The sequence below is a fragment of the Saimiri boliviensis genome, chromosome 5 (genome assembly GCF_048565385.1).
Source record: "Saimiri boliviensis isolate mSaiBol1 chromosome 5, mSaiBol1.pri, whole genome shotgun sequence".
Classification (NCBI taxonomy): Eukaryota; Metazoa; Chordata; class Mammalia; order Primates; family Cebidae; genus Saimiri; species Saimiri boliviensis.
The window spans coordinates 145,578,994-145,603,546 of record NC_133453.1 but is presented as its reverse complement, the minus strand read 5'-3'; the positions used below and the strand labels follow the sequence as shown (position 1 = coordinate 145,603,546).

At 47.1% G+C, this 24,553-nt stretch overlaps 1 protein-coding gene across 4 annotated transcripts in view; it reads right to left on the bottom strand.

The window, feature by feature from the left end:
• Positions 1–24,553, bottom strand: part of ENTREP2 (endosomal transmembrane epsin interactor 2) — a 408,260-nt gene that overhangs the window by 220,149 nt on the left and 163,558 nt on the right. For 3 of the 4 annotated variants that reach the window (XR_012517863.1, XM_074400122.1, XM_039479991.2), the window contains exon 2: positions 6,245–6,301. Coding sequence is in view for 2 of the 4 variants with exons in the window: in XM_074400122.1 (XP_074256223.1) it covers positions 6,245–6,301 (57 nt within the window). In the remaining 2 variants the exon portion in view is untranslated. Of the gene's footprint in view, positions 1–6,244; positions 6,302–24,553 lie in introns of those variants that run through there. The other variant, XM_074400123.1, reaches the window with a different exon arrangement.

Here is a 24,553-nt window from a genome sequence, read left to right as displayed (position 1 = left end):
AATAAGTGAGAGGAATCTCAGCATCCTTGAACTCTTCTCTGGAGGCGACAAATCACAGGTGGAATTTCTGTGCTACTAGGTCCCTAAATGCAATAAAGACCATGAGATCCCAGGGCTGCAGGGGCCACGTGGCAGCACTGAATTGCCAAAGGCACAGTGGATGTGGCTACTGTAAAGGCCAGCTGAGCCACAGCCACGACCAGAGTAGACTGGCTCACTGAGATCTTTAGTGCTGGCTCTAAGAAGCCCTGTTTCTCTGATTGAACCATGATGGATACACATTTCTGTCTGAGTTGATAAAAGCAATAAAAACAAACCACTCTCTAAGGCAAAAAGCCAGATTCCTCAAACAATGTCATATAAAATGCAAACAATACTAAACACGTCATTGGCTCTATGTGGTGCTCATATTCCCACAGATCAGTGCTTCTTAAAGTAGGTTTACTTTGCTTTGAGAAAAACTGTCCTAAACTATAACTAATTGGTTATTGGTAAAAACAAATTCCAAACAATGTTTTCAACTCTATGGTTATTAGTCTCTCAGTAGTATTAGTTATTACAAATAATATAATATCCAGCTCAATGCTACTGTTTTCAACGTTTTAAAACTTCTACCACCTGTGATTATGGGAGACTGTGTCCGTTATTGATACATAAGTCATCAAAAGATAGTTCACTAAATTTTTCAAAAAATCATCTCATCAGAGCTATATAATCTGATTTCTAATTGGCATCCAGCATAATGTAAAACCCATTATAGTTTAATGTAAGCAAGACAATAATCTCATCACAGAAGGCACTAAGCACAGTTTTTTTAAAAAACTACCCCAGTTATGTGGAAATATATATTGTTTACTTATCTTGCTAGTTTTCAGCATTTGGAAAGGCACTTATAAAACACTATGGTTAAAACAAAAAAACAAAAAAACAAAAAACCAGCATTTCCCTTCTTCTTCTCCCTCTCGCACTGCATTCACCAGCCGACAAAGTGAGGCCTCCCTGTGCCTCTGCCCACCCCCACTGCTCCCCACTCTTCCTCTTCCCCAGCAGAGCACATCAGTCACTGGCGGGAACTGCACAGCTCTCCTTCATCTCACTCTGTGTGTCTGCAAGCGCAGAATGATGAAAAGGACGAGCTGCAGCAGGACTCCGGACGGCCTGGTGTTTGGGAGCCCTGCAGAGGCAAGCTGCTGCTAGGAGAGCAAGGGCAGCAGCAAATACTCCAGCAGCAGGGGCCCCTCACACCTGTCTTCAGCCAGCCAGCCCTGCAGGGCGTCTGGAGCAGCGGCACAGACCCGGAGCTGCGGCCCAAAACTGCTACTTCTCGCTACCCTGAGGGACACTCTCCCTTCTGAGGGGGCAACTCACTGTGGGGTCTTTATGGAGGGAGTTCAGGGGGAGGGAAGGCCTGGGATTAAACTAGATAACTCACTGCTGCATCTTTAGTTGACACCTCCAGAAAGGAGAAAATACATTAGCACAGACAATTGAAGGAGGAACTTTTATTTTAAAAAGGATTGAAATCGGGCTGTGTGGTGGCTCACACCTGCAATCCCAGCACTTTGGGAGGTCGAAGCAGGTGGATCACATGGTCAGGAGATCAAGACCATCCTGGCCAACATGGTGAAACCCGGTCTCTACTAAAAATACAAAAAATTAGCCGGGCGTGGTGGCACACACCTGTAGTCCCAGCTACTCAGGAGGCTGAAGCAGGAGAACTGCTTGAACCCGGGAGGCAGAGGTTGCAATGAGCTGAGATTGTGCCACTGCACTCCAGCCTGGGTGATAGAGCGAGATTACATCTCAGAAAAAAAAAAAAATTACTGAAATCAAGACTTCAAGCCATTCTAGTGCTAAGGCCCAGGAGAGGGTACTTCGCTTTCTAAGTCCTCCTTTCCTTGCACAAGGTCTCTTGTGTCACCTGAAAATCTCAGTTCCATTTTCTGGGCCCTGGGGAAACACGAAGGGCTTAAAGAAGGGGAAAAGCACAGTCCAGCTGAGACTTTCCACACCACCCTCGGTATCTGCGTGTGTAAAGAACGGATTTGAGGAGAGCCAGATTTCTGGCTCACAGATTCATCAAGAGGCTCCTACATGAGATGCCAGACAAGGACCTGTCCCAGAACGGTGGCTCAAGGAAGACAGAAGAGGGGCAGCTGCATACGTATAAAATGAGTCACATGGGGAGAGCCTGTGAATGAGTACAAAGGGTGAGGAAGGAGAAGGATGTCTGGGTGACTCCCCAGTTTCTAGACTGGATGGGCAATGATGTCACCAACTGAGACAGAAAATACAAAGGGACAGAAAGATGAGGTTGAAGAAATCTAGGTCATGTGATAAATAATTAGAGAAGAAAGATAATTGAAAAAAAGGAGGATTTGGGAGTGAGAGCGCTTTCAAGTCCTAGCTCATTACTTACGGTGTGGAAGCCTTGGCCTCACTTTAAAGACAGGAAAACCTAGTCTTGCTGGGACTGATGTGTTAATATTCACTTGGGGTGGCTGGCAAAATACTAAACATTAGGAAAAGTTATACACTGTAATCTCAAACCTTTTGGAAGGCCAAAAGGTTTTATTGGGGCAACCTGAAGGCAGGTGCCTCATTTACATCAGCATAGGCAAGAGAGAGAGACAAAAGCTCTCCCAGCTTAAGTCTGTTTTCCCCACATCCCTTGGTCTCCACTGTTTACTCCTGTAGATTTTGTGCTGGGGGCCCTCTCTGGGAGGATCAAGGGGAAATTACCAGTTAGTAGTACTTACTCTGGCCCTGGAACCTAAAGCTTTTAGTAAAACCATTCTTTTAACCACGTTAATTATCCACAAGCATGTTAACTTAGCGCCTCTGTTGTAAAATTTGACAATGTGTGGATAACCCGGGGAGTCTTGGTCTATTGGCTTCAGTCACCTGAAAGCAGCCGCTGACACCCCTGGCCCACCTGAATCACTGTAATGGTGTGAGAGTGTGTTATTCATCCGTCACTGAGTCAGGGTCTGCAGGCCAGACCTCTCTGCAGGTGGTGGCCAACGTCTCACTGATGTGAGGATGAGGACACACAGGTCCCACCCAGTGAACTATTACTGCCATTGTTTACAGCATTTTCTTTGGTGTGATTCTGGATAGAATATCTTTGGCAAGTTTTCAAAACTCTGTGGTGATGATTCCTGTTGGGTGTCAACTTGGCTACACCACAGTACCGAGATAGGTGGTCAGACACTAGTCTGGATGTCGCTGTGAGGGTATTTTTGTAGGTGAGATTAAGTTTTAAGCCAGTAGACTCTCAACAAAGCAGATCACCCTCCATAATGTAGGTGGGCTGCATGCAGTCAGTGGAAAGAAGTAAGAGAAAGGACCCACCTCCTCCGGGAAGGAGGAATTCCGCCTGCCGCCTCCCATCAGGCACAAGCTGCAGTTTCAGCTCTACCCCATCCCCAGCCCGTGGGCCAGCACTGCAGACTTTTGAACTGCCCATTCCCGCAGCGGTGTGAGCCAATTCTTTAAAATAAATAAATCTATGTATACATACATACATACATATATATGTTATAATCTAGATATGTATATATTCCTGTGTGTCTGCATGTACGTATCTGTCTGTATCTATCTCTACATCTGTATATCTCCTATTGGTTATGTTTTTCTAGCACGCCCTAAAAGATCTTCGTAGATTTTCCTCCCATCTGTTGTGAATGCCTTTTCTCCTCCTAAAGCCAAAGCCAAGGCTATCTCAATGGTCACGATACAGAGAGTGAGTTTTGCTAATGAATCAAAACACTGCACTGTTGCGGTCAACGCAACGGAAGACCATTGTTATGGTACAGATGAAAAGCCACCCAGCAAACTCCCATCTGCAGCGTGGAGCTGCCCCCAGGAAGCGCCTGTCCAGACAGCCAGTGCCTGCCACGGCTACTAGATGGGGCCTCATGACAAGCTCTCCTGAATGGTTTGGAAGGCAAGCCATGAATGTCACTTTCAGGTGAAGAAAATTAAGCTGCTGGGGTTCCTCTTCTCTTCTCTATTCCCTTCCGCTGCTTCCAGGGGATCCCACAGGCCTAGGAAACACTAGGGCCCTCAGGTGAAAGGAACCAGCTCCCTGAGTCCCTCTATGAAGGACGCAATCACCGGCTGAGCCTGCCCCGGACAGGGGCCAGAGCAGCCTTGCCCTGAACTGAGCCATTGAAAGTCAGGGGGTTGCTGCAGCAGTTAATGTCACCCTAATGAAAACCCAACCTCCCTACAAAAGGCAAGAAAATCAGTCCAGCTTGATGAACCCCTTCTCCTTTGCCTGGGGGCTGGGAGGAAATTAAGTCCATGAGAGGTCAGCCCTGACTGCCTCCCAGAGAGGAGGCTGGCCCTGCTCCAACTACTGCTGCAGGGCTGGGGAGCAAGTATCCTCAACACTCTGCTCCCGAAGGTCCCCCTGCTGCTATGTCCTCCTACTGGGATGAGCCCTGAGACCTCGGCCTGCTCCCCTGGCTTCCCTGGGACACCCCTGAGCCACCACCACAAGGAGTCATAACTCCACGTCAGCTCTAAACTCATGCATCCTGTGTGGCAAAATGCCCGGCCCCGTGAGATTCCTTATGCTGGGGCCAGGGCCGGGGGTGGTGTGCGGGGGTGACTGGGTGATGGACGTCACTCCTCTCTTGTCTTTTTGTCCACACACCCACTCTGCAGAAGGCGGCTTTCCTTTGTTTGGAGAGCTTAATCTGTCTGCACCATGAAGGTGGGTGTGGAGGGATGAGGCAGCTGTCCCCGTGTCACTGAAGGCAGCACAGTCACCACACTGCACACCCCGAGGATGTCAATCCTGCAGTCGGCCTATTCACTGCATTTCCCCTCTGCACCAAGAGCCATCTTCAAAATAATCCAGCAAGATGCTGGGTGCAGGTGGCGGGTGGGGAGATAACTGACAAAATAAGAGAGGCCAGACGTTGACATCCGTTGAAGCCAGATGAGGGGTACGCAGGGGTTCACTAGAGCAGTCTCTACTTTTACGTATGTTTGAAAGTTTCTAACTCAAAATATTTTTCTGAAAGGAAATGTCTTCTATGGGCCAAGATACAGCAGAAGAGGAGCCTCGGAAGACTAAGGCCACTCCTGTCTTCCCTGATACCATCTCAGGGGTCATGGTGACCTTCAGGAAAGAAGAGGTGTTTGTTTCAACAGACAAATCTGGTTTTTGTTTCTATTCCCATTAATATGTAGAACATGTCATTATCTTCAAGTCTAATCACTTAAAGAAGAGATTTTAAATAATTGATTAATGTAAAGGAAGAAAAATGCCACGCTGTCTTTTTCATTACCTATCAAAACCCAGAAAACCTCTTCCTCCAGCCCTGACACAGACACATACATATATTAATGATACACTGAGAAGAACAAGCATACAAATCAATAGACACAAATCTGTTCAGGGTATTTTTCCGAGGGAAAAACCATCATCCTCTCTCTCCATCTCCCACGTGGCCCGCTCCTCAGCACAATGCCAAGACAATTCAAATAACTCCCTTTACTTTACTCTCACAGAATTTTAGGATCCCTCAAACACTCAAAAACCTAACACTTCTTGAACTCTGATAAAATACGTTCTGTTTGTGTGATCACACGTGTGCGTGCCTATGTGCATAAACAGGCTTTAATGTCTACAAGAAATGCTTGTTTGTTTTTTTTTGTGTTTTTTTTTTTTTTTTTTTTTTTTGAGACGGAGTCTCACTCTGTCACCAGGCTGGAGTGCAGTGGCACAATCTCGGCTCTCTGCAACCTCTACCTTGCGCCCGCCACCACACCCAGCTAATTTTTGTTATTTTTCAGTAGGGACGGGGTTTCACCATGTTGGCCAGGCTGGTCTCAATTTCCTGACCTCATGATCTGCCCGCCTCCGTCTCCCAAAGTCCCGGGATTACAGGCGTGAGCCACCGCACCCAGCCGCATTCACACTTTTAAAGTGCCCTTGTTCACGTCACGCTCCGTCCTTACAGGAGGGCACCAAAACAAAACAAACGCAAAGAGGATGCCCTCGGAGCACTTCAGGAAGATACCGAGGAGCACTCTCAGAAGCACCTCCCATGAGAAACAGCGCTTCTCACTCAAGAACCATCAGCTTTCAGCGATGAGACTTTATCAAGCTCTGCTTCCCGCTGCCTGCAAAGAAGCTGGAATTCTCTTCGCCACTGCCTCTAACCTGCTACACCCCTGAAGGTGGAACCCTCCTCCAGGGCCATCTGGAGACACAGGTGCCACTTACCACGAGGGAGAGAGGCCTCTTCCAGGAGACGACGCCTATGAGTCCCGACAGCAGCACCTGGAAGGACAAAAGGCACAGGAAGGTGAGACGCTTCCGAAACCTTTCACGGACAATCAAAACACCGTGAACCGTTTCGACCTGGAGAAGGAGGTGTGGAATACAGCACACACACACAGGGGCCGGGCCACCGTGAGTGGCATTTTGACAGCCTGCAGCCACTCTGAGAGGCACAACGGTCTCTCCGGGCACTGGGACGGGGAGGGGGGGGGTGTCACTTTGTCTACTGCATTAGGTGGCCCAAGAGTGGCTGGCTTTCTGAAATACCCCACCCCCGGTTCTCAATGTGATTTGGCTCTGCTAGGTGCACGCCTGTAATCCCAGCTACTCAAGAGGCTGAGACACAAGAATCACTTGAACCCGGGAGGTGGAGGTTACACTGAGCCAAGATCATATCACTGCACTCCAGCCTGGGAGACAGAATGAGACTCCATCTCTAAATAAATAAATAAGAGCACGATTTAGGGAGAGGGCAAAGGCAGCCCCACCCACGGGCCAACCAGCCACCTGCCATGGCTACATGGGTCCTGGGCACAGCGGGCCCTGCAGGGTCCTTCTCCCCTCTACACACTTGGCTTCCCTGATGCACACCCCTCTGCCCCCTCCAGCCCCTGCGAGCACCTCCCCATCACTCATCACAGCTTCCCACCTCACCCGTAATATGTAGTATCTTCTGACAATGCTCCAGAACTTTCTAGGTCTTGACCCCAAGTGGTCCACTCCTTTCCCAGGCCAAGTCCTGCCCTTAACCTTGCCTGGGGTCCCACCAGAAGTCACCCCCTCTTTTCTGGCTCCTCTCTACTGTCCCGATCACATGAATATGCTGTGACTTTTGTCCCTCAGAAGAACCGCTGCTCATCCCTGTGTCCAGCTCTTGGCCTGCCTGTCTCCTGGGCGGCCTCCCAAGTCCAGGCATCCTGAGGACGACATTGGTTCTGATCGCCACAATCCTGGCTTCCTGGTGTCCAGGAAGGGCCAATGGCTCATGGATACACAGTCACTTCCCACCCACTACCATCTACCTGGCTTCAGCCCCACAACTGCAAGGAAACTTCTCCCAAGGTTCCCCTCTGTCACTGGTCCCCATCACCTGCTGAGGGCTGAGGCTCCCTCCCACACCGGCTCCTGCAGCTCCTTGCTCCCCTGCGGCTCTTCCCACTTCCTGGGAGGCTGCTCTCCTCCACAGCCTCCCTCTCGGCCTCCTCCCTCTCCCCACCTCCTCCTGCTTCCCCAAGACCTGTCTCCTGAGCCCTTTGGCTCCTGTCCCCGGGGCTCTGTGGGGGCTGTCCTGGGGCTCCTCAAGTGCCACCCACTGGTGTCTGCGCAGGTGATTCTCAGCCCACGATTCTGCCATGGCCACAGCATCACGCCGTCCACAGCCTCCACTCCTGGCATCTGTCCAACCCAACAAATCCAAAAAAGCGGCTGCAGCCTCCGCCTCGGAGCCCCACACTTCCTCTTGCAACCTCTGCTCTCCACAAGGGCGCCCCTTCCCCCCGGTCACTGAAGCCCAAATCCTGGAGACCCTTTCCTCTCTCTCACCCCCGTGCCCAACCAGGAGGAACAAGAGGCTAAGGCTCGCTCTTCCACAGGGCAACAAGTGAGGAGGCCGCATCACAAGGAAAGTGTTTGCAGACCAGGTCTCCTGTGAAGACGAATCGCTCACGCTTGCCACTGTGGCCACAGCCAGGCAGCCAGGGCACTGGCTCGAAGGACTTGACTGCATGTCCCCTGGACTCCAGAAGCACTGGCCAGACCCGGGAGGAGAGCATGCTGCTGGCAGACCCACAAGGTCCCCTTGGGCACAGACTGCCGCTCACCCTCAACCACCTCTGCAAGAGGGCAGGGCCACCTCTCAGACACAGCAGGCTCTGTCACACCCAGCACCAGCCAGTGGTCTCAAAAACATCTGGCTGTGCAGGGTGCAGTGGCTCATGCCTGTAATCCCAACACTTTGGGAGGCTGAGGCGGGCAGATCACTTGAGGTCAGGAGTTCGAAACCAGCCTGGTCAACATGGTGAAACCCTGCCTCTACGAAAAATACAAAAATTAGCCAGGTGTGGTGATGCGTGCCTATAATCCCAGATATTCAGGAGGCTGAGGCAGGAGAACGGCTTCAACCTGGGAGATGGAGGTTGCAGTGAGCTGAGATCGTACCATTGCGCTCCAGCCTGGGTGACAAAATAAGACTCCATCTCAAAATAAAATAAAATTTAAAAATTCTGGCCACAAAGCAACACAAACATGAACCAAAGAGAGCCCACAGGGCTCTGCTCCCAAGCATTGCAAATGTCTGTTTTTTCTGTAAGGCACACAAGTCCTCCAAACACAGTCAACAGTGGCAGACAATAGTTACAGCCATTTCTCACCTCCCGGGTCCCCTCTTATGGCCATGCCACCCAGGCTCCTTGCCTTGCAGTCCAGCTTCAGCCCTAGGGAAATCCTTGACCAATGTCTCCCGTGTCTCTCTGGGGCTGGGTCTCACTAACTCTCCTTCCAAATGCCCCTGAAACTTCTCTCTTGTCTTCTGTACCCAACACTTGAACCCAGTGGGCGTGCCATGTTCCCAGGTCACTTTACAGCCAGAGGACACTGGCCTTTCTCAGAAGGAGCAGACCATTCCCCCTGGCGCTCTCACTACCATTCCATGCTTCTACCCCACCTCCTTCTTTCGGCGAATTGCAAATTTCTGACCATAATGCCATCATGTTTCGAGCTCATGGTACAGTTCGGGGGCCACTCCATCACAAAGCGTGATCCTTTCTTCCACTCAGCGCCCTCCATTTCCCTGTTCGTCTCTCTACCCTCTGCCAGTGCTCTCCTGTTTTACCTGACCATCACAGCCTTGTCCACTCCCTCTCGTCTCTACCTCCCCCCTCCCCACTGAAGCCATCCTGGACGCCTCTGCCCAATAAACCGCATCTCCCTGGTCTGATAATCCAGGCCCACAAAGCTAGGTTCCTGATTTTCTAGCATCTGAGGCACCTTCCCTGGTGGCCCCGTTCCTGTCCAGGTCAATCCCCTACCTTGCAGTGGGCACCGGGCTCAGCCACAGTGCTGTGGTGGGCACTCATGCTCGGGCCAAGCCCCTTCTCCAGCCACATGCCACTTGATGCTGCTCCCTGTCACTGTGACTCCAGCCACCTGCCGCTCTGGCCTCAGTTCATTATTTGTTTGTTTGGGAGTGGGACACTAGATTATTTTTCCAAAACATCTGCTTTCTCCCCAGACCTCTCCAGGAGGGGCAGCGCAGCTGTCCCTTCCCCTACTTCTCCCCAATACCGGAAACACTGACACAGTTCCAAACACCAAAGCCAGATAGATTGGGAAAGGCATGATACTGCTAACAGAGAAAAGGCTTAGCCCTAATGAGGGAGGGCCTGCAGAATGACTTGAGGGAGGCTATTCACAGCCCAGTTTCTGGGATGTCTCCTCTCTGGAGAGGCCTGCTATGGCCCACTGGAGACCAAGGGCAGTGAGTGTAAAAGAAGTTCAGAGTCCCTGCTCTGGAACCATCGGACCTTGAACTGTTTTTGCTCAATTCCAGCTACCAGCAAGGATTATGCCGCATGTTCTGACATCTCAGTAATGCTGCAGGTTGATTTTGTACCACTCCGATGAGAAAAAGGGTCATGAACCTAGTTAGCCGCGAAATTACCACATCACGAAACCTTCATCCCATTTAATTTATCAGTATCATTAACGAGTCCACAGTTCACAAAGAATATAGAGAAACTGAACAGGGTTGGTGAAAAGTAACATACAATTAAATAGCTGTGGGGAAAAAGCCAAATAGACTGGAAAAGGCAGGATGTAGCTCATGGAGAGGAGGCTGGACCTTGAGCACCATGAGTTGTCACAAAGACACCAAGTTGCTCTTTTCTCCACCTCCCCACCCAGCCTAACAGAGGTAAGAGATAAAATTGGAACAGAGACAGAACTTCCTGCAGTTGCAGGCCACCGGGAAGTAATGGCATCCTTAGAGTCAAAGACCTGCCCGTTTGATTGGTACCTGCCTGGACACGGAGCCCTGAAATAAATTAGCTCTTTAAATCCTGTCCTCTAACACTGAAAAGTTCTTTCATTTCCCAAAATTGAGAATGTCCTTCAGATCATCCAGTCTGGACTAAAGGCAAATGATAGTGAAGGAAGTCCTTCTACAACAGTCTTGAAAGCCAAGTAAATTACTTTCATGAAACATATGGCAGATGGGTGCCCAAGAGCTACAGCGTATCAATTTACCACTAAGAAGGCAGCATTCACTGTGTCTGGAGAAAAAACTGTTGTTGCAAAAACGGAACAAATAATATTCTGAGTCTAGCAACCCCCATCTTCCAAACCTTCTGGGCTGCAGCTCTGTGCTGTGCAACATTATTCCCACAGCGTCCTGCAGCGGCTGATCTTCCTACTTCACCCTCCCTCGATTCTCCTTGCTTTTGGTGTAGCTTTCTTTATCTGGGTCTTGCTGGGGCCACAGAAGGATGGCTGAGGCATACAGGCCTCTGTCATCTGTCTCTACCTGTGGGGACTCAATGCTACCCCCACCCTGTCCATGCTTTCTGCCCGCTCTTCTAGGAGCCACTCCCAACTCACCATTCCCAGCCTTTCATCCCAGGCTGTGGTCCAAACATTCTCCACACCATTTCCCTTTGGGGGCTACACCAACACATCACACTCATAATGTCCCGGAGAGAAGTTACCTTTCATCTCAACCTAATGATGGAAAAAGAACTCTACAGCTTTCATGATCTTCTCAAGCAAAAACAGAACTATAAACTGATGACAAGATCGCCTCATGAAAGAAAAAAAAAAACTCTATTAGTGTGAAAGTGTTTAAAAATATTCTAAATAACTCATGAGTCAAAAGAAACTGAAAGGTGAAATACACCACTGTCTGCTCTGTTGTAACGCATGCTTCTCTGATGCACATTCTCTCTTAAGGGCTTGGCAACAAACTCATTTGTCCTGGGCCTGACCGGCAAGATGCTGCCTTCTCATAGGGCTATTTACTCTGACATTAGGCCAGCTGCTGGATTTTGTTACTTACTGGGTTAAGTAGCACATATATTATTATTATACATTTAAAAATATTTTTAGTTTAAAATTTTGAAAATAATTGGTTTCCTTTTTAATATTTTTAGTTTCCGCTTTTAAAAAAGCTTATTCTGAGAAGGGGTCCACACTAGACTGTCCTTCACTAGACTGTCATGCCAAAAGTTATGACCCCGATGATTAAAGTTCCTTTAGAGCACATCTTTCGGTGATAAACTCCCATGTTTGGCTTATCTGTAAATGTCTTACCTCACATGGATGCTTGAAAAATAGTTATGCTGGAAACACCCTAGGTTGACAGCTGTGTCCCTCAACAGTACGAAACTACTGCACTGTTTTCTGGCTTCCACTGATGCGGTCCAAAGTCAGCTGTCCTCATTCTCTAAAGACTTTTGAGATAATTCTAATACAAAAGGCCCCGGCCTTAGTATTAGATTATCTTTAGTATCTTTAGTATTCAGAGCTTTTTGCATGGTATGTCTAGGTGTGGATTTCTTTTTATCTTCTTTGGGAGATACCGTGCTAATGAATCTGTGAATTTACATTTATTAGTTTTGGAAATTTTATAGCCAATATGTCTTGGAATATTGTATCTTCTTCATCTTCTTTACCAGGGACTCCAATAACTCTACTGGTAAAGACTCTGGTCTTTCACATTCTGTCCTCCAAATGTCTTAGTTTCTCTGCCACAGATTCCCTGCACATGTCACACATGCCTTAATTCTGGTGACTTTCTTTAGATAGATTTTCCAGATCACCAATTGTCTCTGCACTACGTCTGATCAGCTGTTGAACTACACAATCACACTTGTTCAGAAAATTTCAGTGATTATCTCTCACATAACTAGGATTTCTACTTTTATTCTCAAAGGTAATTGTTTCAAATAGTTCCTTGTTGTGTGCTCATCTTTATGACTTTAAATGTTTCATACTCAAATGTTTTAGATTCCAAGATACAAGATCCCAGGAAGGCATCAAATTCCGGCTTTTTTTTGGTCTCATTGTGGCTTGCTTTCTTTGATGCTTGGGCGTGTGGAAGTATCTGACTGTGCATGCACTGCTTGCTGGTCCAGGGGGAAGCATGAAAACAAACCATGTTTCAGGCTGGTCTTAAACTCCTCAGCCCAAGCGATCCTCCTACCTCCAGCCTGGGTGACACAGCAAGATTCCGTCTCAAAAATAAAACATGAAATAAAATGATTCTGAATAGTGAAGTACGCAGAATTACAAGATGGCCCCCAAGGTCACCACTGCCTGGTGTACATGCCCTGTAAAATCCCCTCCCATTGGCCGTGGGTGGGACTGTGAATAGGCTGGAATACAGTATGTGATGGGGTTACACTGCCTGACAATGGTGGATGGGAAGTCCCAAATCAGTTTGCTGTTGAGTTCATCAAAAGGGAAGTGCTCTTGGGTGTGCCTGGCCTAATCAGGCAAGCCTTTTGGTTCTGGGCCCTTCGTGAAGTCCTGATTTGAGGTTCTGCTGCTGGCCTTGAAGAAGTGGGCTGCCGTGCCATGAGATGCCTCTGAGAGCTGACAACTTCCCCACCCACAGCTTGCAAGGAAGCAGGGCTGAGTCACACAACCCCCAAAATGAATTCTGTCGACAACCTGAAGGAGTCTGGAAGTGGATCTTTCCCTCATCAAGCCTTTGGATGAAGACACTTCCAGCCTCTCCTGGATTTCAGCCTGCAGACCCTGAGGACAGGACCCAACTAAAACATTCCAGAGTCCCAGCCCTTAGGAACTCTGAAATACTAAGTTTCAGCTGTTCGATCCTGCTATGCTTGTGGCAATTTGCCACCTAACAACAGAAGACTAATGTACCTAGCTAACAAAAGTAAAAAGGAAAAACTATAAAATAAAGTTACAAACATTGTGAAGAGGAAGCGAAATCATTACTATTTGAAAATAACGTGATTAGCTAACTAGAAAACTCAATGGAATTGATTCAGAAGAACAAGAAACTGTAAGAAAATTCAGTATGTTATCTGGTTACAAAATCAGTATGTTGAAAATTATAATTCTGTATTTGTCCCTTGAGCAAGAGGGGTGTTGGGGTGCCAACCGCCTGTGCAGTCCAAAAACCCATGTATAGCCTTTTGAATCCTCCAAAATTTACCTGCGAATAGCCTACTGCTGACTGGAAGTCTCGCCGATCACAGAATCAGTTGATTGACACACATTTTGTATGTTGTATGTATTCTGTATGCTCTATTCTTATAATAAAGTAAGTCAGAGAAAAGGAAATGCTATTGAAAAACTCCTAAGGAAGAGAAAATATATTTACTATTCATTAAGTGGAAGTAGATCATCATAAAGGCCTTCATCCTTGTCATCCTCCTGCTGAGCAGGCTAAGGAGGAGAATGAAAAAGAGAAGGACTTGGTCTTGCCATTTCAGAGTGGCAGAGGTGGAAGAAAATCCACGTACAAGTACACGCATGCTGTTTAAACCCACGCTGTCCAAGGTCAACAGAGTCAGTATTTACTGTGCACTGAATATATGCCAGATATACCTACTAAGCTTTTATAGTTTATCCTGACAACCTGAATAGGTATGTGTGATTCCTGAGCCTATGCACGGATGTGAAAATTAAAGCACAAAGAGGTTAAGTGACTTGCCCCACGTCACAGTGACGGGCAGGGTTAGGACCCAAGCTCTTAAACTATAGACAAATAGCTTGCCTACATCCGTGCAAGCAAAGACTGTCTAGAAAAGAGAATACAGGCTGGGCGCGGTGGTTCACACCTGTAATCCCAGGACTTTTGGGAGGCCGAGGCGGGCGGATTACTTGAGGTCAGGAGTTTGAGACCAGCCTGGCCAACATAGTAAAACCCTGTCTCTACTAAAAATACAAAAATTGGCCGGGTATGGTGGCATGTGCCTATAATCCCAACTACTCAGGAGGCTGAGGCAGAATTGCTTGAAGCCAGGAAGCGGATATTGCAGCAAGCCGAGATCATGCCACTGCACTCCAGCCTGGACTCCATCTCAAAAACAAAAACAAAAACAAAAACAAAACAAAGAAAAAAAGAAAAGAGAATACAATTAAAAATTCCATTTATAATGGCAAGCAATAAGGTGGAATATCTTAGAATAAACAGAGTTAATAAAAGGTGAGCAGGAGCATTTTCAAGGAATCCTTAAATATCTACTGGGGAACGTAAAAGACTTCATGATTAGACGGGGGAAATTCATTTTTTAAATATAAAGACTAAATAATGTATAAGTTCCATGCAATTCCAATTAAAATACTAAAAAAAGAAAAAGAATATGTATGTGCAGTAAGAAGTGCTGGGGGACTGGATAGCCACTTGGAAGGAAATGAAACTTAATCTCTACGTTTTAACATTAAAACAAATTCCAGAGAAATCAAAGAGTAACATATAAATTAAAACATAAATATTTGAGAAATTTGTAAAAGAATCTTGAAAAGAAGTAAGCCCTTTGAGGCACCACACAATTTTGAGGCATAATAGAAACAATTAATGAATTTTAAACGTATATGTTTATGGTTTTTTAAAAACCCACATTTGTACGTGGTAGAAGGAATCTGTGTTCTCAATCCCAGGGCCTCCCTGCATTAGAAGAACAAGTCTGTGCCTTTGACGTGTGAGGTCGGAGCCTCCTCTAGAATGGGTGGTCCTGTCCCCATCCCAGAATGAGCTTGGCCATGGGACTCGCATGGCAGTGGTGGGTGGAAGTGGCACGTGCCATCGCCCCGGGGCTTCCAATGCATCACGTGCTCCCTCCTGCCTTCATCCTCACCGAGGTGGCCAATGCCCTGCAAGCCTGGGCCCCAGAATGAACACATGGCAAAGACACCGACCCCATGAGAAGCCTGCAGCCCAAAGTGGAGCCACCCTAGCTGACCTGCAAACCCAGAGGAGAAAATCATGGCTCTCTGCTGTCAGCCACTGCATTTTGGTGTGGTTTTTAATGTAGCATTATTGTGAAAAGAACCAATGAACACATTTGTGGTTTAAAAAGACCCACAAAGCCAAAGGCTGCTTTCAAATGGGAAAAATTTTTATAACACATCAACAGACAAAAGGCTGATTTTCTTAATTTACAAAGAGCTCATAAAAATTAATTTAAAAATTGGAAAAAATGGCTGAATACTATGAATAGGACATTCACATTTTTAGTGAATAAACACATAGCAGAATGCATATAAACCTACTCAATTTTTTAAAAGCAAGTGAAAACAGTAAAGTAAGTATTTTTATCAACCAGACTGGAAACATTTTGGTGAAGTTTTGGTAAAACCCAGCGATGGCAAAGGGCAGAGGAGAAAGAAAATTCCTCTTAAATATTTCTGATGTTGGCATAATTCGGCGTAGAATTCCTTGGGGACAATTTCATACCATCTCTCAAAATAAACCACTGAACTCAGTGGTTTCACCTCTGGGAATTTAACCTGTGGATACACCACCAGAAATATGCCAGCCTATTTACACAAGGACGTTTACTGCAAAAAAACCTGAACCAGTGAGTAGCAATAAAGGGCTTGATAAATAAACTTTGATATTTACATAGAACATGAATATATGCATTATGAAGTCTGAGGCAGATCCATTTATGCCCATGTGGAATGATCTTGAAGATAAACGACAAGCAAGACAGCCCAGTGTGCAATGAAGGATCCCTATTTGTGTAAACAAGCAGGAATAGCTGAACATATTTACTATGCAAACTTTTCTCTCTGGAATGATGCACAAGAAGCCTAACAATGGGAAACTGGATTAGGGAGGAGGTGAGGGGAAACTTGCTTTTAAATATGTGACTTTCTGTGATATTAACCTTTAATCCCTGCATGTATTATGTAATACATTTAAACTCTGCATATCATTGAACCTAGAATTCTGCTTCTGAGAATTCCCAGTATTAACCAAAGGATTATTTCTTATTTTGGAAACCGAAAACAACCAAGGTGTGCAGCTAGAGGGAATTACATATATTCATTGGGCCCTTCCCAGTTACTGACATTAAATCATGTTACAGCTAAATATATATATATGTGTGTGTGTATACACACACACACACACACACACACACACACTTATGTTTATATATATATATATATATATATATATATATATATATATTTTTTTTTTTTTTTTTTTTTGGGAGGCAGGGTCTCCCTCTGTAGCCTAAGCTAGAGTGCAGTGGCATGATCAGAGCTCACTGCAACCTCCATCTCCCGTGCTCAAGCGATCCTCCCACTTAGCCTCCCAAATAGCATGGACTACAGGTGTGTGTCACCTAGCTAATTTTTGTATCTTTTGTAGAGAGAGGGTTGCCCAGGCTGGTCTCAAACTCCTGGCTCAAGTGATCCTCTCACTGTGGCCTCCCAAAGTGCTGAGATTAAAGACGTGAGCCACTGTGCCAGGCCACGGAAGATATTTAAAGCCATGTAGAAATGTTCACACTAAATGAGAGGAGGAGGAAAAGCAGGTTACAAAATGGTTTGGAAGATGAATAATTTCCATTCCGAGAAGTAAACAAATACATAAAGAAAATCAGCAGCCTCATCTCAAAGTTACCATGGTTATCTCCAGACAGTGGGATTTTGGCTTCCTCTGTATTTTTCTATTTCCCATGATTGATGCGTAACAGAGAAAACGCGTTATTAAAACCTAAGCCAGCGACAGCTGGTTCTGTCTCCTCCTAAGTGAGGAGGCATAACCCACGCCAGTGGGCACTAACTCCCTCTAATGCTCCCATCAGCAGGTGGGAGAGGTGGACGGGGCCAGACAAATGCCAGCACTTGAACATGAGGGCCACTGGCCTCAGAACAGGTATGGAAAGGCTCTGGAAACAAGGGTGGCCAGTCTGAGTGAGGGGCAGGAAACCAGAATCGCTGCACCATGACGGGGTCCGGGGTGGCAGGATGACCAGCAAGGTGTGTGGGGAACTGAAGGGGCCTGATCTGCCCAGAAACTGGTCAGCCAGGTGGCCATGTGCAATTCTATGTGGGCTGCTGCTCCTTGATGGAGAATAATGAGAATTTCAAACATAAATGCAAGCTTCAAGAATAAATTCCAACCAGCACCCAAATGTATTCAAGAGCCTCTACCTCCTCCCTTTCTCAACCCATTGTCAGAAAAAACATATGAAGTGGGAAGGTAGATTGCCCTGCTTGAAAAAGAGCATTACATAAACCATTTGCAAATGATTTTTATTCTCTTCTTTTAGAAATCTCCTCATGGCACAATACTAAAAACAATGTATTTGTTGATACAGAACATTAATTCCATTAAAACTGCATTATGTGTAATGAAAAGCTATCAGAGTATAATTATGCAAGCAAATTCACAGGCCGACATCGACTTTTAAATCCACTGGAACTACAATAGGAACTGAACCTGTCTGGGAGACAAATTGCTCTTTCATTTCCAAATCATTATGACTAAAGGTTACCGTAGTAATGTCATAAGCCCCACACTATTTATGCAAACTCTCAAATCCAGGACTGTTACCTAAAGATGCCTCTGCCCAGATCTTCCCAGGACCATCCTGTTCTCAGACCCAGAGGCTATGCCCCCATTCCTGACTTAGCCCCAAAGCAGCCTCCCTTCTCAGAATTACTGCCCAGAGAGCCCAGCTGTACCCTGAAAGAGGTGCCCCCAGGAGCTGCTGAGCGGCCGGGGAAAGCTGCAAGACAGCGGCACAGTGGGTGCTGGTGCCCTGGCCCGTGATCCTGTAGCTGTTTCTGCCCATGCTGGGTAATGAGTGGTTTAGGGGCTGAGGGGAGGCAGAGGAGAGGAGACCCCCACGCATGGAGAGAGCTGGATGAGGCAGGAGGGGTGGACAGGGACCCTCGAGCCAGAAGATGTGAAACTTACCCCAAGGGTTGAAGAAAGTCCCTGAAGGTCACAGTGTCATTGGGTGGGGGGAGTGACATGGTCAAATGTGCATTTTAAAAAGGCAATTCTGCAGTGTGGAAAACAGGTTAGAAGTGGCCAGGAGTGAGGGTGGGGAGGCCCTTGTAGGGCTCGTACAGTATAGCTCAGGTGCCAGGTGGAGGGAGGAACTGGGGGCTGGGGCCCAGGGTGAGCTGGTCAGTAGATGACCCTGAACTTGGATGGATTTGAGAGTGAGATAGGGAGGACATGTCCCAGGGAGGGACATGGGGCATCTGGGATCCTGACAGGCACATCTGGGTGAATGGGGCCTCTGGTGGAGGTAGGACAGGCTCCAGGAACACTGGTTGTATTGAGTCAGGTTGCTGGGGAGGCGTCCGTCACGTTTCCATCAGGCCAGTGGGTGGACACAGGCATCTGGGAGGAAGAGAGGCTTGGGGCACACCCTCAGCCCTCTGCCCCAGCCTGGGAGCTCTGCCCTGCTCTGCTGCCCCAGCCTGGCCCCTGCAGGGCATGCAGGCTGCTCTCCTTCTTCCCTGCTGCAGGTACTACACCCAGCTGGCCCTCCTGCCATCTGCTCTCACACCGGGCAGTGCCACACACAGACTGGAGTGCAGAGCCCGTCTTCTGTCTCCACAAGGTTCTGAGAGGAGGCAGAAGGCCATCAGGACAGGGGAGGAAGGGGAGAGGGTACAGGAGTACGTCCAGGGCCACCCATTCCCGCCGATGATAGCCCAGGGTGAAAAAATATACCCCGGGCAGGGACATGATCTATGCCCCTCACTCATCACATGTGTCCACCCTTGGTTTTAGACACTTCTAGGATCCCCAAACATAGTAGGGGTCTGGACAACTTGTGCCATGCTGGTGACATGAACGGAACCCCCCATCTGACTAAGTGGCCCCAGCACCCTTGTAACAGCCATCTCAATTGCCTACTCCTGCTCCCCCTTCCTCTGGCTGGCACAGGCAGAACTCCATGTCTGGTCAGTTCTGGTTTGCTGACTCCCAGGAACCCCCTTCAGCGCTGACCCGGCTGACACTAATCTAGCTTCTGCTTTACAGAAGGAACGCCCTCCTGCTTTGGCCACCCGCTTCCTTCCTTCCTTCCTTCCTTCATTCATTCATTTATTTATTTATATTTTTTATAGCAGTGCCTGTCCCACAAGCATTGAACTCTGGAGGCGTAGACTCCCCAGCAGGAAGCTGGGCAGCACAGCAGTCCTGCCCCTTAGCAGAGCATGGGCATGGCTGGTGTGTGCCCACCCGGGTCCATCCCTGCCAGTGGGACTCAAGGATGTGGTGAAAGGAACACCCCCTGCTTCCTCCCCCGCTCACTCTCTGAAGCGCTTCCTCTGCCCATCCATCTCCCCGGACCTCTCCTCAGCTCCTCACAGGATCTATCCTGGGGAGAGCCTGTTTCCTCTCGGGCTCCATTCTGCAGGATGCCCCTAAGCCTTTCTCAGCCTCTCTTCCTCCCAGATGCCTGTGTCCACCCACTGGCCTGATGGAAACGTGACGGACGCTTCCCCAGCAGCCTGACTCAATACAACCAGTGTTCCTGGAGCCTGTCCTACCTCCACCAGAGGCCCCATTCACCCAGATGTGCCTGTCAGGATCCCAGATGCCCCATGTCCCTCCCTGGGACATGTCCTCCCTATCTCACTCTCAAATCCATCCAAGTTCAGGGTCATCTACTGACCAGCTCACCCTGGGCCCCAGCCCCCAGTTCCTCCCTCCACCTGGCACCTGAGCTACTGTACGAGCCCTACAAGGGCCTCCCCACCCTCACTCCTGGCCACTTCTAACCTGTTTTCCACACTGCAGAATCAGCTTTTTAAAATGCAAATCTGACCATGTCACTCCCCTCACCCAATGACACTGTGACCTTCAGGGTCTTTCTTCAGCCTCTGGGGTAAGTCCCACATCTTCTGGCTCAGAGGGTCCCTGCCCACCCCTCCTGCCTCATCCAGCTCACTCCATGGGCGGGGCTCTCCTCTGCTTCCCCCTCAACCCCCAAACAGCTAATTACCCAGCATGGGCAGAAACAGAACCGCAGGCTAGGGCACCAGCACCCCACAGTGCCGCCTGCGGGTACACCTGTCTCCTGCCGCTCAGCAGATCCTAGGTGCCCGGGGCACGCCTGTTTCATCTGCAGAGTGCCCACCGGAGCAAGGGCCTGGCACCACAGCACACATGAGAGTGAAGGCTTTCAGCACAGACAAGCTCGGCCAGTGCCAGCCTTAGGACGGGAAGCTTTGTACCCACACTCCTTCCTGGTTCCGCAGCCCAACGGAGGCAGGAGGGTCCTGAGGGCAGTGTGCTGACTTTTCCCCTTTATTTTATAACCAAAGCAATGCAAGTTCAATACGTAGGTCAGGAAAGCCAGATAAGCTAAAGGAAGATAATGAAGCTCTCTACATTCACACGACTTCTCCTCTAACTCCTGTTAACATGTGGCTGGGCTCTATTTAAATCGGTTTTTATAAAAATTGGGTCATCACATTGTCAATAACCTTTTCTCATGACCACGTAATAGGTCACGATCACCATGTTACAACCTGTAGGTATTCACTGGCATCATCTTAATGGCTGAATGGGACTCCATTGCATAAAAATACAAAATACTCCTGACCTATTATTCTATAAATATTTGGAATCACAAACATATGTGAAAAAATATATTTTTGAACAAGCTTATAAGAAGATGAATATAAGCCTGTGATCCCAGCACTTTGGGAGGCTGAGGTGGGCGGATCACTTGAGGCCTGGAGTTCAAGACCAGTCTGGCTAACATGGCAAAACTCCATCTCTACTAAAAATACAAAAAAAAAAAAAAATTAGTCAAGCATGGTGGTGGGAGCCTGTAATCCCAGCTCCTCGGGTGGCTGAGGCAAGAGAATCACTTGAACCTGGGAGGCGAAGTTTGCAGTGAGCCAAGATCATGCCACTGCACTCCAGCCTGGGCGACAGAGCAAGACTCTGTCTCAAACTTTTTGGGAAAAAAAAAAAAATTTTTTTTTGAAAAATATATAAAATATATGAATATATAAAAAATGCATTTCGTTTTTTCTGATCTAGTCATTCTTACACAATTTGAAAAGTCAAAACTGTTCTGCAGAGAGGCTGCCGCTTACAACACATAGTTTTGCCTGTTTCTTCCATTTACTTTCACGTTTCTCAACTTGATGCTTTGATTGACTTCTGACTATGAAAGTTGAGGATTCTCAGTTTCCCCGACACACCACAGCAGACACAGCCAAATTCACACATTCGCTCTCCCTCTCCTCCTCACTATCCCAATCCCAATATAGCAACAACCCACCTTCTGATATTTCAGCATTCAGTATTGACATTATTATGACTACGTAAATGTTATCCATCACTAAGCCACAGGAGTTACTACAATCACAGTGCCTTTAAAAAAAAATCTCATCACAATATGTAACTGGGGTTAACTGCCTCATTTTTCACTTAAATCTTCTATGCATCACACATGACTTAACAACGGAGCCATGTTCTAAGAAGGGCGTCCTTAGGCGATTCCATCATTGGGTGAACCTCAGAGTGCACTTACACAAACCCAGACGGCAGAGCCCACTACACAGCTAGGCTGTGTGGGGTGGCCTAGTGCTACCAGGCTGCAAACCTAGGCAGCATGATACTGTACTGAACACTATGGGCAACTCTAACACAACAGTGAGGACTTGCTTATTTAACACACTGCAACATAATAAAGGTAGAGTAAAACCATGGCATTAGAATCTTATGGGATCACCGTTGTATACACAGCCTGCCATTAACAGAAGCATCCATGTGTGGTGTATGACCGTATATTTATCAAAAATTAACCCCAGTTTTCCGACAGCCGTGAGGTCTCCCTCACCAGGTGTGAGCATATGAAGTCTATCAAAAAATGAGGGAGCAGGCTGGGATCAGTGGCTCACACCTGTAATTCCAGCACTTTGGAAGTCTGAGGCAGGCAGATCACAAGGTCAGGAGATCGAATTCATCCTGGCCAACATGGTGAATTCCCCCGTCTCTACTAAAAATACAAAAATAAGCTGGATGTGGTAGTGCATGACTGTAGTCTCAGCTACTCGGGAGGATGAGGAAGGAGAATCACCTGAACCTGGGAGATGGAGGTTGCAGTGAGCTGAGATCCCGCCGGTGCACTCCAGCCTGGTGACAGAGCAAGACTCTGTCTCAAAAACAAGCATACAAACAAACAAAATTAGGGAGCAAACCAAGAAAAAAGAAGACATGGGCTCAAGAAAACAGAGGCTCCAGCCTAGGAGAGAGGTGAAGGGGAGGCAAAGGTCCAGGGAAGTCCCGGGGAGCCATGGGGCACCAGGTCAGTGCACAGCTAGGTAAGGAGGAAGAAGGTGATCCCCAGGTCCAAGAGGGACATGCCCGACAAAACCAGAATGGTTTGCTCCCCGCACCCCCCCTCCCTTTTTTTTGAGACTGAATCTCACCCAGCTAATTTGTTTTTGTATTCTTAATGAAGATGGGGTTTCACTATGTTGGCCAGGCTGGTCTCGAACTCCTGACCTCCAGGTGATCCACCCACCTCAACCTCCCAAAGTGCTGGGATTACAGGCTTGAGCCACTGTGCTGGGCCCACATTTTTTGATAGACCATATCCTCTACTAACTTTCAGAGAAAGGACTCACGGTAGGTAAAATGTGGGGGACCCTGCAGGTTTAACATGTAAGAAATTTAAGTTGTAGATTATTTTCTCCCAGAACTTTTTAGCAACGATCTAATATGTGCTGATCTCCATGGTGGCTCCTGAGACGTCTGACTCATCAGCAAACATTGCCAAGGACCAGCTGTTTACCAGGCCCTGTTCCAGGCACAGGGGACCCAGCAGTTTTAAAGAAACACACTCATAGTGCCTCCCTCATATAGAGCTGACATCCTGGGGAGCAGCAGACAAGAGAGACACAAAAAATAAGAGTGAAACCACGAGGCATGCTACACAGAATGAAGCAAAGTAAAGTGGGAAAGCTTGGGCTCAGGAGCTGGGAAATCCTGGGTCTGTAGGGATAACAGATCTCAAAAGGAGGAAAGGCCCTGGTGGGCTGGCTGCCAGTTCCTGACTGGAAGATTCAGAAATCCACGATGGTGAGAGGCTGTTTTCATTTACCACATGAAGTATGGGAAACTGATCAGAATCTGCAATCTCCTTTCAGTTCTGAGAATAATCCCTGCATCATTTTGCAATGATGACCCTCCTTCCTTTGGCCTCTGCAAAGCCTGTTTCTCTTCTTTGGCTGACCCTCTCATTTACCGTCTTCCCTATTTCCAGCTATCTGGTCTTTTTTGTTGTTGTCGTTCAGTTTTCTGAGAGATTTCCCAAACTTCATCTCTCAAGCCTTTGATGATTTTTAAACTTTTTATTTTGAAATTTTTCAAACAGAAAAGTAGAAAAATATAAGGATACTCAATCCATCTACTTAGCCTGTCACCTTGATCAACAATTTTACTATATTTGCTTCATCTCTTTTTCTTTGCTTTTCAAGATAACTTACAAATCACTTTTTTTTCCAATATGCATACCTAAAATACAAGGACATTTTTCTGTGTAATCTACAAAGCCATTACTACATCTAAAATTTACTAATTATTGATGGATGATCTTCACATGATTTAATACCCAATTCCTATTCAAATATCCCAGATTGTCTCCAAAATAACTTCTTACAGATAATTTGTTCAGACTAACTTCTAATGCCTAGGAATTTGGAATGTGCCTAGATGGCTGTAATTTTGTTAATTAGCTTTACATTTTCAGCTGGTTCTTTAACCCACATATCTCTGCTAGGCAAGGGTTTTAATACAGTTATGGTTTCTTCCCTTCACACATCCCACCTCTCATTCTTTGCTGGTATAATCTAGAATTTTCTATTCAAACTATTACATTGTTTTCATGATATATTCAGTATCTTTTTTCCTTTTTAAAAATTAATTTTTCTTTTTCTTTTCTTTCTTTTCTTTTTTTTTTTTGGAGACAGAGTCTTGCTCTGTTGCCCAGGCTGGAGTGCAGTGGAGCAGTCTCAGCTAGGACTACCAACGTGTGCTACCACGCCTGACTCATTTCTGTATTTTAAGTAGAGACAAGTTTCACCATGTTGGACAGGCTGGTCTCGAACTCCTAACCTCAAGTGATCTGTCCACCTTGGCCTCACAAAGTGCTGGGATTACAGACGTAAGCCACCGTGCTGGGCCTATTTTTCTTTTCTTTCTTTCTTTCTTTTTTTCTTTTTTTATAAAGACAGGATATCACTGTGGTACCCAGGCTGGTCTTGAACACCTTGGCTCAAGTG